At 37.9% G+C, this 13841-nt stretch overlaps 1 protein-coding gene across 1 annotated transcript in view; it reads right to left on the bottom strand.

Moving 5' to 3' along the window:
• DCHS2 (dachsous cadherin-related 2) overlaps positions 1-13841 on the bottom strand; it is a 109276-nt gene that overhangs the window by 19615 nt on the left and 75820 nt on the right. The window contains exons 9-13 of the mRNA XM_088164418.1: positions 12382-13216; positions 11221-11460; positions 7167-7301; positions 6713-6922; positions 4638-5495 (exon numbers count right to left, since the gene is read on the bottom strand). Of these exons, the coding sequence (XP_088020544.1) occupies positions 4638-5495; positions 6713-6922; positions 7167-7301; positions 11221-11460; positions 12382-13216 (2278 nt within the window). The remainder of the gene's footprint in view (positions 1-4637; positions 5496-6712; positions 6923-7166; positions 7302-11220; positions 11461-12381; positions 13217-13841) is intronic.

The following is a 13841-nucleotide window of genomic DNA, read 5'->3' as shown; positions in this document are numbered from 1 at the left end:
AAAAAGACTGAGTTGGGAACTGACCAAAGTAGTTGTTGTATGTTTGTTTTGTTGTTATGAAGGATGGGAGAGGGAAGGAAAGAGTGGTCTGAAAAAAAATCTTATTCTAAATTTGTTTTTTTCCTTTGTTTGTGTAGTCAATAAATTTCTTTTTTTATATACTCTATTAATAAGCCTGCCTTGCTTTTATGCTCCTAGTTCTGTCTCACAACGAAAAATGAGTATATTTAAATTGGCAAATCAAAACTAAAACATTATTTGGTGCATTGGCCGGAAAACAAAATTAAACCAAGACATTTTTTGAAGAAATTAAATTAAACCAAGACATAAGTTTAAAAAGCTTTATCAAAACCTCCAAATAATTATTATTTTCAAGTGACTTAGGATATTGTCTAGCATATATGGACATTGATTTTAATTTTTTTAATTATTTAATTAAATAGTAATTGATTCCATGCAGCTGCGATGGAATGAGGCAACCTGAGCTCCTTCAAACAGCACAAGAGGCAACTAGTTATTTTATTATATCACAAAGGACATACTGCTCACACTCTGTCCTGGATGCCACAGGAAAAGACTTTAGTATAAAAAATGAGAGGAAACATTGCTATTGCAATGATCCAATACCTTTTTTATTTTAGCAGTTACATATCACTTTATAAAAAAAAGATTTTTTTCTATTAAGGATTTACTATTTGCTCTCAAAATCTGTCTGTCAGTAGCAAAAGTATGCCAATTTTGACAAGCAATTTTCTGTACTTGTCAATACACTTGTAAGATATTTACTAGAAAAGCTCTGGAATCAACATCCGTCTGTCCAATATGTACAGAGAGATATATGAATGCTGATTTTTCAGGAACTAAAATAAGGGGCTGTAGGTTGAATTTTCATTGCCAAGCAACTTTGATTTGCTACAGAAAACTGCAAGGACAATCAATCAGAATCCTCAGAGCAGAGTTAAAGATAAGAAAAAAACCCCAAGGTCTGAAGTGTTGCCCTTGTGTTTCAGCCTTCTGATTGTTGACAGATTCTTTTTGCAGTTTCTCACACTCTGTTCTTGTAAATAATGAATGTTTTCCATTCCTCTTTGGAGGAAGAGAGAATTGATGGACTGTTGATGGGACCTATGGGGTCAGGAGGTATTATCTTCACTGGCCAATCCATGGTCATTGTTGGAATTCTATAAATAGACATGAAATGTAAATAAAGTGGTTCTTTTCCTGCTTGATTCCTCGGAGTCAGGGAGTGTGTCTCTCTCTGTGTGATTTGGTAACCCTGAAGAATATCCCTATTTATCTCTAAACACTGTCTGCATCTTTTTGTTTGTTTCCTTGTGGGTTTAAGAAGAAAAACTACCATAAATAAGGTAAGCAGCAGCATTTCTACTTGAATCCTTATTGTTCAGAGGTTAGGCTGATAAACTGTTGTTCTCAGTCTTCATATCCTAATCTTTTAAGCTCCGCATTTTTCATACTGATAGAATTGTTTAAAACTTCTTTTCAGCAGAGAAAAAAATCTCTTGTGTTCTGATATCTTTCACAGAAAATGATTCCTCCAAACAGTGAATTTTTGCAGTTCACTGTCAAAAAGATATGACCAAAGTGTGAGATCAGTTGTGACTTAAACAGGCCCTATACAGATATAGAGCAACAGAAAATGTCCATCTGCTGGAACTTGCCATTTCAATCACATGCAATTCAGACATTGCCTCAAGCAGAGGTCGCATTATGTAGATCTTAACAGAGAAAAATCAGGGAAAGGGAGCTTTCTCCCTGCAAAACACATCGAGGCTGAGATCAGCACTGAAGATAGAGCAAGGCAGCAAGCAGGGTGATCAGGTTCTAAGCAGAAAGCAGTCAGATTGGCTCGAAATGCTAGGCAATTGACCTCTGAATTAGTTAAAAAACATTGAGAGACATGAAGAGTGATGTAAAATATGCAAATGTAAGGGTTTTTCAATTTAATCACAGACAGTCTGACTGCATATGGAAGTATCTCAAACTGTTTTATACAGCCTAGATCCTAACATTATTGCAGACTCAAAACCAAAACATGACAGAGTGAAAAGCATTTGCCTTCCCGGCCAAACCAGCTCCAAAACATTTGCTGAATTCTGTGTTAGGACATATATATTTTATATATGTGAGGGTTTATTTACATGTATGTCCTAACACCAGCACCACATTGACCTGATGTATCATTGTAGCATTTTCTTCTTTCTTCAGTCCTCATTATAGTAGTCTCTTTTACCTGTCCTCTTCCATCTAACCTATGTTCATCCCTACCATTATTTTTTCAGACCTCTTAATTATCATGAAAGGAAAAGCTGAGCACAGAGATAATGATTCAAGAATCATCTGGACACAATCCTGTGCCATATTCTCTGTGATGACCCTGCTTGAGCAGGGAGGTGGGACCAGATGACCTTTTTGGTCCCTTCTAATCTCACTCATTCAGTGATTCTCTGACTTAAAGAATGAGGGGATACATATTTGATACCTACTGGAAAAAGAAAATAAAGGAGTCAAGAAGTTTTACTGGTGAATTTGTCTCCAGAGAACTGTTATGCAACCAACCATTCAACTAAAGGTTTCTTACCCTCTGAAGAGCAGTCACTTGATTGTTTATTGATTATCTTCTAAGTGCCTGCTGTAATACAGTTTACAATATTTAAAGACATTAAATATTCAATAATAAATTTAAAATAATAGAAAAATGGGGTTTTCTGAAGGTCATTAAACTTGGAGGTCAAACACTTAAAGAAAATGTGACAACAAGGACCAGTTCCTGAGGCACTTACCCTTTGATGGGTTTAGACTAAATTAAAACTAAGCACCTTCGGCTTTGTTTTTTTGTCATTTATGTTATTCGCATTTCTTATTCTTTTAAAAATAAAATAGCATTTTCCCACTCCATCCGTTAAGGAAGAAATAAAATTATGAAGAGAAGCCACATTTATTAGTACCAGCTCTACAAACAATCAGTATATAATGTAAATCTTCCCTGGACTGAATCCCCCTGGTACCAGGATCACATCTATCCTATAAGCTAACTTCTATGAGAGTTTTAATTACAATCATGCTTTTCTTCCCCACTGAAATGTAAAATATTTTATATTTATTTATGCTTATGAAAAAAGGAAAATAATATAAACAGAGACAAACTGTACTAGTATTTTGTAAAATCTGTTATATTCTTAAAATAATTTTATCTTCTTAGCAAATAGAAGTATTATTAAACACAAACTAACATTTTGTAATCCAACCCTCCTGTTTACCCTGAAGCGTTGCTAAATTTCCTTTAATCAAAACAACTTAAATCTTAATTATATTTCTATAGAATGAATGGGAGAACACAATGGCATTCTGATACCATGGTTCCTTGAGGCATTCCTATAATTTCAGGCTGGCTTTTCTAGCCTGACCAAGGAACAAATCTACACTTAAAAAAGCTACAATCAGAGCAGTTTATCTATTGCCATAAAGCTCTGACCTTTATTCTCTTTTGTTAAATGAGACAGTTTGAATATTTGGCTTGTAGTCCCAAATAAGCACAAAGTAATGGCTGAATAACCACAGCTGTAATTACTTCAACAGCCATCTTCACCCTTCATTCTCTCTTTTGTTCACAATAATCCAAGAATATTGATTAGTTTTCCAAAATTACTAACATATTTCTTATTTACTGATTCATAATCCAATATACAGGTTGTTACCCAATATGTATGAATTCACTAGTCTCACAAAACCATTAGGATATAAAGGAATACTGCCTTTGTTTTAGTGAGGGAAGTTTGAATTATAACAAAGATAAATTATTTGTTCAAGGTGAACCTCATGAGCTGTTTGAATTGAGAATATAGTGCAAATCAGATCTCTAAATACATCTGGCCAATTAAATAGAGAGATTTGTGGACAGAAATATGTGAAAGGCATTCCTTTCTGCCCCTCATCAGGACAAAACCAATTCCTGATGCAGGAGAAGATAGGACATCAAATTGGCTGGAGGTATAACTACTAATGTTCTTTGAATGATAAAAAGTAGAACAGTAATTATCATAAATATCCAGAACAAATCCAAATAAATCTGTAAGCACCTTGTGACTGAAGCTGGTTTGTCTACAGGAAGAATTCCATAGTGCAGTCTCTACCTAGAGAGACACAGTAAAAGCCTGTCCAAGTGACCAAGTATCAATAGCCTCCGACCTTCTCTACCCCATCCTACTCACCTTTCTCCGTATTCTGCAAAGACTAAAACTTCAGTAAGGTATTTTTGAAAGCTACTACAGTTCGTGAAGGGAACTTTGAAAACAAGAAATTCCAGGTTGCAACTGGTTCCCAACACTCAATTCATCTGAGCTTGTGTGGACTGTCCAGCGAAACAACAAGTAAATTCTGTCCACCCATCATTAAAGCAATTTTGCTAAATGAATGAGCGCACTGAAGACACTGTCTCCTCCATTGCATCTTTTTCATGCTGGTGCACTGGAAAGGGGCAAATGGGTATTGGCTACATCCACATTAGCTTTTCCCTGCTGCTGCACAGGAAAGAAAAGGTTTCCCTATACTATTCATTACAATTACCATTCCAAAAGGAGGAGAGATAGCAACTCCAAGAAGAAGGATTTCATGCCCACCTGCTGCACTGTTCTCAGGCACACTTGCTTCATACAGGCTGTGGCTGAACGAGATCACCTCCTCTTGCTCTTCTGTAAAGATAATGACCATAGCTGTGGCTGTTCGAGGTGCAGAGCCTTGATCTGATGCTGTCACTAGCAGCTGGGTACTGAAGTCCTTGGAAGCCAAGGGCTTCCGAAGAATGATGTCACCTGTCTTCACATTGATCTGAAATAGAGCTTCTGCCATCATCAAATTAAAAACAATCACTCCATTTGATCCCAGATCCATATCCTCTGCTCTCACAGTGGCTACTGTCTCATTCACAGCAGTTTCAGCAGGCACAAAGACTCTGATAGGATTCTGCAAAAAAATGGGATTGTTGTCATTGACATCATCAACATGCACCACAATACTGACAGTGGTGCTCCTTGGAAAATAGGTGCTATGGTCACTTGCCACAGCCCTAAATGTGTACTGGGACTTGGTCTCCCGGTCCAGTGCCTTTGTAGTAATGATGGATCCCGTGACACTGTCAATTGCAAATGCTCCATAGGTGTCATCAATGAGGGAGTACATAACTTCACCATTCAGGCCAGCATCTTTGTCAGAAGCAGAAAGGTCCAGGATGGCTGAGCCTTCCTCCAGGTCTTCTGTCACAGAGATTTGATACTGGGCCTCTGCAAACAATGGGCTGTGGTCATTTTCATCCAAGACTGTTATACAGAGCTGTGCAGTGGAGCTTCTTGAGGGACTGCCTAGGTCATGGCACTCAATTACAAGAGTGAAATTGCTGACGTCTTCTCTGTCTAAGCTACGAGTGACCAGCAGCTTGCCTGATGTGTTATTTAGTGTGAAGTATTCTCCAACATTTCCACCTTTCAAACACATAAAAAAAGAAATTATCACAAACAACTACTTTTTAAAAAGAACCCCTTGTGAATGTTCTATGCTAATTGCAATAACAAGGTCCAATTGCTTATACAGCTGGTGTGTTCATGTGCCTTTCACATATTTTATTTCTCATACAAATTAAAACCTGTATTTCATTAAAATCAGTCAGCAGCAATGTGAGCAAATGCAGAATGTCATATCAATTTACAGACTGGCTATTTGGCCAAATGCATATCTTTTTTCCCAAACCAGCCCACCTTATAAAACCTCATGCATCTATGCTGCTGCATGAAGTGACCTCTTCCCAGTCTTAGTTACAAATTCCACAAATCTATAAAGCATTGCTGACAACTGTAATTGCTTGCTCCTTGTTCTCTTCCATCACTTGGAATTCAAGAGTTGTTCAAGGTCATGATTTGGGGACACTGGGAATAAATATGAAGCAGTCAACTGAAAAGTCTGCATTTTTAGTAATGGTGAATGGCATACATACTTTATAACATGGAGAAAGACCAAAGGTAACTAAGTTAAATGACATAGAAGATCACAATATTAAAACCAAGAAAAGAAAAGAATTTGTAACTGTTTGTTCAAAGAAAAATGTGTTGGTTTTTACCACAGTAACTCTCTGCCTATATTTGAGCTATTGCTGAGAGCCACAAACCAAAGTAAGCACAGCAAACTTGTATTTGTCCAAAGATACTACTGGAGGCTTTGAACAGCTATGGAGCTTACATTGGCATAGTGGACACAGGGAGAGTTTGGCAAGATGGAAGCCAAGTATGACACTACTAATTGCTGGGTGAAAGAAGTTCTTACTAAATAAAATTTAATAAATAGCATGAAATAAATAAAAGTCTTTCTTGGGTATATTTCCAACGGCATATTTACATTCAGACTTCTACAACTATAACAAAAAGGACAAAATTATACCTTCATGATTAATGCCTCATTCCAGCATTTGGTATTTTTTTGTTTTTCTGTCCTGCACTATTTCAAATTCAGAAAGCAGAATGAAAGTATGCCTGGGAAGTGCTTATTAGTGCTGACAAAAGGTGAAAGCTCTTTTCCCCACAAAAGAAGCATGTGGACAAGATGGGAGCTAGGGAGGCCTGGTAAAGTCAAGACTAGTCTAAAACTTGGATGCTGCTGCTTATATATTCCCTGATTTATACTAATAAAATGATGGAATGTAACTTACCAATTATTTTGTATCTTAGAGTTCCATTATTGCCAGCATCCATATCTACAGCCCGAATAATGTAAACAACAGAAAGCTGCTGGTTCTCTGGAATAAAGATCTCAGAGGAAGGAAGAAGAAACGTGGGAGAGTGATCATTTTCATCCAGCACTGTGAATATTACTGTCACTGTGCTTGACAGTGACGGGGTTCCACTGTCCCGAACCAAAACTAAGATCAATAAAAAGAAAGCAAATTTCATTCAGTGTTTATGGGTGCAGCAATAGATGTTCTTTAATAATATCAGAGTAGTAGAATTATTTGTGCTATGTAAAAAGCATATGCTCTTCTGTGCTGGAAAATCTTCTCACTTGCATTTAATTCAGAAGGCATGAGAAAAGTAATGCTGATAGTAACACCTCGCTCACTCTCTCTTCCCACTCTAGAGGCATTTATAGATATTTCACACTACTACCTTTAATACTGAAAACCTCCTGGGCTTCCCTGTCCAGCGATGCAGCTGTTACGAGTTCTCCACTGTCTGAATTCATCTTGAATTTCTCATAACCAGTTCCTGGTAAGATTTCATACTGAAGGAAGGAATTCAGTCCTTAAAAACAGAATGGCAGTCTTAATAAAACACAGCATCTCTCCTCACATTCAGGTCTACTTATTTGTTTTTTCTCCCTCCGAGTTCTTGTGAATGACAATTCCATACAATTCCTGATCACACCTACCATTTGTATATAATGCAGGGATATTAGCCATCCTATCTTTCTCTAGGAAATAGGCTAAAACTGTACAAGCTTTTAGAAACCTTTCTTTCAAAGTTGCCCACCTTAGTTGAAGAGGAAATGAGACTCAATGTTCTTACCTATTATGGTTGCAAGATAATTCCTGTCATATTTCTTATAGTTTTAACATCCTCTCAAGGAAAGTATAATGTCATCTCCATCACACTTATATTATTACTTTTAATGAGCCTTTAATTACCTTTAAACCTACATTAGACCCAAAAGGTTTGAATATTGTGCCCTTATATTTTTGAAAATTTTCCTACATTCCATTCAACCATTCTGTGTTTTTCCCACCCAGAATTAGTCCTTTAGTAGGGCAGGGACAGTCGGTACACCTGAAAAATTACATGACACATCTAGTCATATGAAAACTCCTATTCAATGTCAAACACTGCCTGCTTGTTCTCATCTGCTGCAGTCAAGCACAAGACAATCTGCACTAGAGTTGGTGGAGAAACACCCATACGAGAGCAAAAACAGAGCCTAGAGTTTTTAACATACTCCATTTGCCTTTGAATAGCTTTCTTAAGTGGCTGACAGTGCTACTGAAATTTGATTAAGAGAAGTACTACTATTAATGCATTCGCACCTAAACTAAGTCAAGGGAAGGACATTTTCATACAATACACAGCAGAAGGAAAAATGACTTACAGAAATCCTTTCAGCTTTACAGAAGAAGGAAGAAAAATCACATCAGTGAAGACAATCAAGGTGAATGTCTTCACAGGCTACAAACATATATTTATCTGATCTGCCCATATCAGATGACATTCAACTAAATTTTGAAAGCTAATCACAGTTCTGCCTGCATTTATCTATCTTTTATCACCAATATGCTACAGATGGAAAAAAAACCCAAAAAACCACAAAACTCCAAATCTGATACTATTAGCTTCTTGCCTCCTGCAATTGAGCTGCTTCAGCCCAGTGCCTTCTCTGGCAGATTCCACAATGGACATTATTCACAACCAGTACTGAAAAAAAATGGGTGCCATCCAAGTTGACTATTCACACAATGCTGATAATAAAACTTTTAACCCTTAAAGAACATAGATATGTGACATCTTAATTACATTTATTTACCAAGCATTTACTGACTCCTTTCCTATATGCAACTGCTAGGAGTGTAAATCAGCATTAGGAAAAAGCTGCACACTCTACCCAGGAGAGGAGCATGCTAACTCTACACATTCACACACCACAGCAGAACAGCTAGCACATTTGCACTCAATCCAACCTGCTGGTTAATTACTCAGTAGCATCGATCACATTTTAGCGGCTGAAATTACAAACTGAAATAAAGAATGTCCCCCCTGCCCCAAATCCAGATTCAAGTCTCATCTTTATAGGACTTTACAATAATGTCTAATGAATGGGAATAAGCCTTGTCTCATAACTTGAGGTCAATGGTTCCTACTAACCTTTTAAGATTTCTCTCCTAAGGCTCCAGACATAACTATTGAACCACAGAGGTGCACATCAGCTTAAAAGGAGACCTTGCCAAATGCTAGTTCAGTTCTTCCACAAAGACCTACTTCAAGAAAAACCCTGACTTATCTTAAATATGTTGCTTGTACCTTTGCTTTCCCATGCATATTTTTCCAACATGCATATTTTCCAATGTTAACATCTTTTACACTTGCATTTACTGATGTTGAGCTGTCAGATGGGTGTGGGGTGAGGGCATGAAGGGCTCCCTAAGGGCTCCCAAAGTCAGACAACATAGAGATGCAGTAAGTGCAGGTGTCGTAATGTGGAGGAGGGAGGTTTCAGGGATATTCATTTGAAAGAAAGCCATTCCAAAGTCAGAAATTTTACATGTGATTTCCCCCCAAAAAGACACTCTTCCAGTAACAGAGAATGAAATAGAAAGGAAAATAAAAGAAAAGGTTGATAATAACTAGTTCCTCCCAGTGGTGACTCAGGGAACATATGAAGTGAACAAAAAAGTGTGATGGGAGAAAGTCCTCCACTGAGACTATGCAAATATTACTGGGATGTGAACTGTAATTTAAAGATTTTGTAAAAACAAATATTTGATATAAAAACAACAAAAAAGAACACCATGACAGAAGTCATCTTATTCAAAAATTGTGTTCCAAAAATGTAAGAAAAATTAGTAGCATTATATTTATGACTCCCATATAAATATTTTTTTTTTTTTACATTATGAACATAATTTCAATATTAATTTGAAACAATACTATTACACACCCATGACCATGGGGCCAAATCATGTAAATGTGAGAAAAAGACCCAACAGAAGGACTGTGGTTACTGGAAAATGTACTTTAAAAAAAATACCAGGAAGGAACCATCAGCCACAACAGTGCTCCAGCCCAAAGTGTCTGCACAGGGAGGCACACACTGTGCCATCCAGTATGCTTGGAATGCCCTTCCTCTCCACCCTGCCAAGCCACCCTGACTCCCTCCCACTAACTGCTCTAGACATTTCCTTTCTGCTGTATTTCCCACAGGATGTGGAAAAAAAAATTTGATGGAAAAGGAGGGAGAAGGATTCAAACAAATTCTCAGTTGCCTCTTTTATCTTCTAAACCTTTCTTCAAGTATCATCTTTTTTGCAATCCAAAAGAGAAAGAAAATACTTAGAAGAGTGAGATACAGAGGCAGACTGCAGTACAGCTCAGCTGTTATGGAGATCATAACAGGCATAACATACCCATTCCTAATTTCTAAATACTTCACATTCTTATGGGGAAATGTCCTTTCTATATAATACCTCTGTTGAGCTCACATCAGCCTTTTGTAATCAATATGTGCTCTACATTAAAATTACAAGTCTTACTGAATACAGAAGATTATTTTTCTAACAAGTTCCGTTACATGCTTTTAGGATAGCAAAGTCTTACACAATTCTAAAAAAGTACAGAAAGTGAAGTCACAGTAAAAATGAAGTCATTCACAGAGTTGAGACTACCTTTGGGCCAAAGACGGCAGTATTGTAATATTTAACTCTCCAGATTTTATTATTTATTACATAGATCTTGTATAACTGCTCCAGCATATAGACTATCTGAAACATCATATGCTATGCATTTTAGACCGTTCAAAAGAGCAGGTAGTTGAACAACTGGAGGGAATTTTTTGTTGCTTAGCAGATTCTCTCAGGTTTAGGCCTTACATGTGATACACTGAGGAGATGAACCATCCCCACATCTTATTAATCCATTCTGTGTATTTTTGAAAAGCAGTGCATTAACACTCTTTAGCATGTAAAAGCCTACTTAAAATCCGGGGCAGCTTCCACTAGCCCTTCACAGCTCAACCAACTGGAAAATCTTGGATGACAGTGCCCCTCTCTGGTCAGAAAAGATGAGTGCAAATCTGTTACAAAACCAGGACTCTTGACTAGTGAACTGCTTTAAAACTATCCAAAACGCTCTGATTGAGAGCGACAGAATGTTCAGGTATTAACTTTGAGTTGAATATGGTACGTTTATTTATAACCAGAACACGTTGGCTTTCTTAATGAGAAACCTAAAATATGCTGTATCACAAAAGAACACATCTTATATTTAATATACCCATCAGAGCTGCAAGTCAGATTACCTCCAAGCTTCAATTAAAGATCGAGAGTCTGAACCAAAACTTGTATTTTGAAATTCAAAAGTTATATATTATACATTATACTTGAGAAAAGCACAACAGCTATACATGCATGGCATCAAGATTGGTCCACAAGTAAATTATAAGCAAAAGGACACAAATTACCTGCATCTCGGTCCACAGCCTCCACTCTTATGACAAACTCCCCTGGATCTCGGTTTTCATGGACTTCAGTCTCATAAAGTTGCTTCAGAAATACTGGGGTCTCATCATTCACATCAAGAACAATGATGGTTAGAACTTGTGTGGCAGAGAGAGCTGGGCTGCCATCATCGAGAGCTATGACTGTCAAACTGTAGCACTCCTGAACCTCACGGTCTAGAAACTGGGCTGTAGTTAAGAGTCCTAATTTAAAGAGACAAGGTTTTAAAATGTATCCTAGTCCAGGTTCGTATCCTAGTTGTTCCAGCACTTACAGCTTCAATGTAGCATCACCACGCCACTGCTGCAAGGCTTATGGACTGTGCAGTCATTCAGTACCTGTAATTCCCTCTACAGTACTACTTGGTCCAGAAATACTGCCTTTGGTATCCAGGGAAATTGGAATTCATGGAAAATTCAAGTGAAGCTGAGAGATTGTTTTTATCTAACTTTGGGTTTAACTTTTAAACTTGATTTAACTTATACATTTGTCTTCTTTTGCACGTAAGTTATGCAGTTAGGAGCTCTACAAATCAGTGTCAGCTGCATCATCTAATGAATTCAAAATCAGAATAAGAACCAGAAAATATTACTATTATGGTGGTATTTGCATTTGTGAGAACACAGTATGATAGTTAGAAACCAGAAAATTCCAGAGGGCTGAAGAATGAAATTCATCAGCACTTTGAGCCTCCACTGAACACATTGCACCCACAGTGTAATGCAGACTCCTTGATCTCAACTTTGCCTTTCCTCGTGTGTATATATTATAGCATCCATGTGTGCACATGCTTTAAGTATGCATCATGCCAAAATCAGAATGAAGTATTTCACTGCACGTGTTTTCTTCCTGCCTTCCTTAGCGCAATGCTCCAGTACATCTACACAACACAGTAACAGTGTTATGCCAAAATGTTTGAGCTGAGTCTCACAGAGCTTGACCACTGTGAGCTGTACTGCCCTGCTTATATGGTGCTCTGCCCAAGGCAATCACCCCTGAGGACAATAAGTCATCTGGGCAGAGTACCACACTAATGTGGTATTTAACTATTGCATGGCATGCACTCCTAATGTCACTGTGAGAATTACAACTCAAGAAACCCCAGAGAAGAGAAGTTACAGTACCTGTGATTTTATCCAGTACAAATGCTTTGTTTTCATTGCCTGAAAGAATGTGATAAGTAACTTGTCCATTTCTTCCCTCATCAGGATCCTTTGCAATTACACGGTGTACAAGGAAGCCCACCTCCACATCCTCCATGACATAGGAGAGAGGTGAAGACATAAAACTGGGACTGTTGTCATTGATATCTAAAATGACAATTTTCACAGCCAGGGAAACCAGCCGACGATCAGTCAGATTTATTGCCTGGTCTTCTGCAAACACCGTCAAGATCACAGAACAAGTAATCTCCCTGTCTAGTGGAGAAGCTGTGGTCAAGGTGCCATACAAAGGGTGAATAAGAAACTGATTTTCACCCCTGTTACTCATTTCTAAGGAATACTCTATTTTGCTGTTCAGAAAACTGCCATCTCCATCCTTTGCATTGAATGTGTAAACAAGAGTGCCAACAGGTACATTTTCTTCTATGCCAATCACTACAAAGTCTTCTTGAAAATATGGAGAATTATCATTCTTATCTTCTACATCAATGCTTAGGAAGACAGTGCTATTTTGTTGGGGATTATTATAATCCTTTATAATAACTTGCAAAAGAAAGTGTGAATCTGTCTCATAGTCAAGCTCCTTGGAAAGATAAAGTTCTCCTGTCAAGCTGTCTATTTCAAAATTAACATTATCATCTTTAGCAATACTGAAATGCAGTTTCCTGTTAAGTGCTAGATGGTTACTCGGCGCCTTCAGAGAATCCAACACTTGTGCAGGTTTAAAATTTTCAGGTATGACAAAGTGCTTGAAGTCTTGAGAGAAGCCAGATCTCCCATTGGGAAGTGGGATCACCTGCAACCAAAATACAAAGACTGAAATATCTTCCCACTGTTATTATGAATATTGTAATGTGTAGTGGGCTGACCCTGGCTGGATGCCAGGTACCAGCAAAGCTGCTTTATCACTCCCCTCTTCTGCTGGACTAGGGACAGAAAACATAATAAAGGTTCATGAGCTGAGATAAGGACCAGGAGAGATCACTCAGCAAATACCATCACAGCCAAAACAGACTAGAATTAGAGATTTTAACTGAACTTACTGCTAACAAAATCAGAGCAGGACAATGAGAAGTAAAATAAGACCTTAAGAACACACTTTCCCCCCGCATCGCTCCGTCCTTCCCAGCTCTACCTCCTTCTCCAGGGGTGCAGGGAGACAGGGAATGGGGGTTACAGTCAGTTCATCACCTGGTCAGTTGTTTCTCCCATTGACCATGGAGACGAGTCCTTTAACTCTTTAGCTGTGGGAACAGCATTTACCTTGCCTGTACTGACACATGTTACTACAATCTATCCAAAATTAACCATCTTTAGAGTGACCTGAAAATAGCAGCCTCAATAACATTCAGCCTCTGACAGAGGAGTGCACAGATGGCCTGGACAAAGCAGCCCCACTGTGGCTCGATGAACAGCAGGTG

Source organism: Sturnus vulgaris, chromosome 4 (assembly GCF_052056855.1).
Source record: "Sturnus vulgaris isolate bStuVul1 chromosome 4, bStuVul1.hap1, whole genome shotgun sequence".
Classification (NCBI taxonomy): Eukaryota; Metazoa; Chordata; class Aves; order Passeriformes; family Sturnidae; genus Sturnus; species Sturnus vulgaris.
Note: the sequence above shows the minus strand (reverse complement) of the source record. Positions and strands in the feature narration are given on the sequence as shown.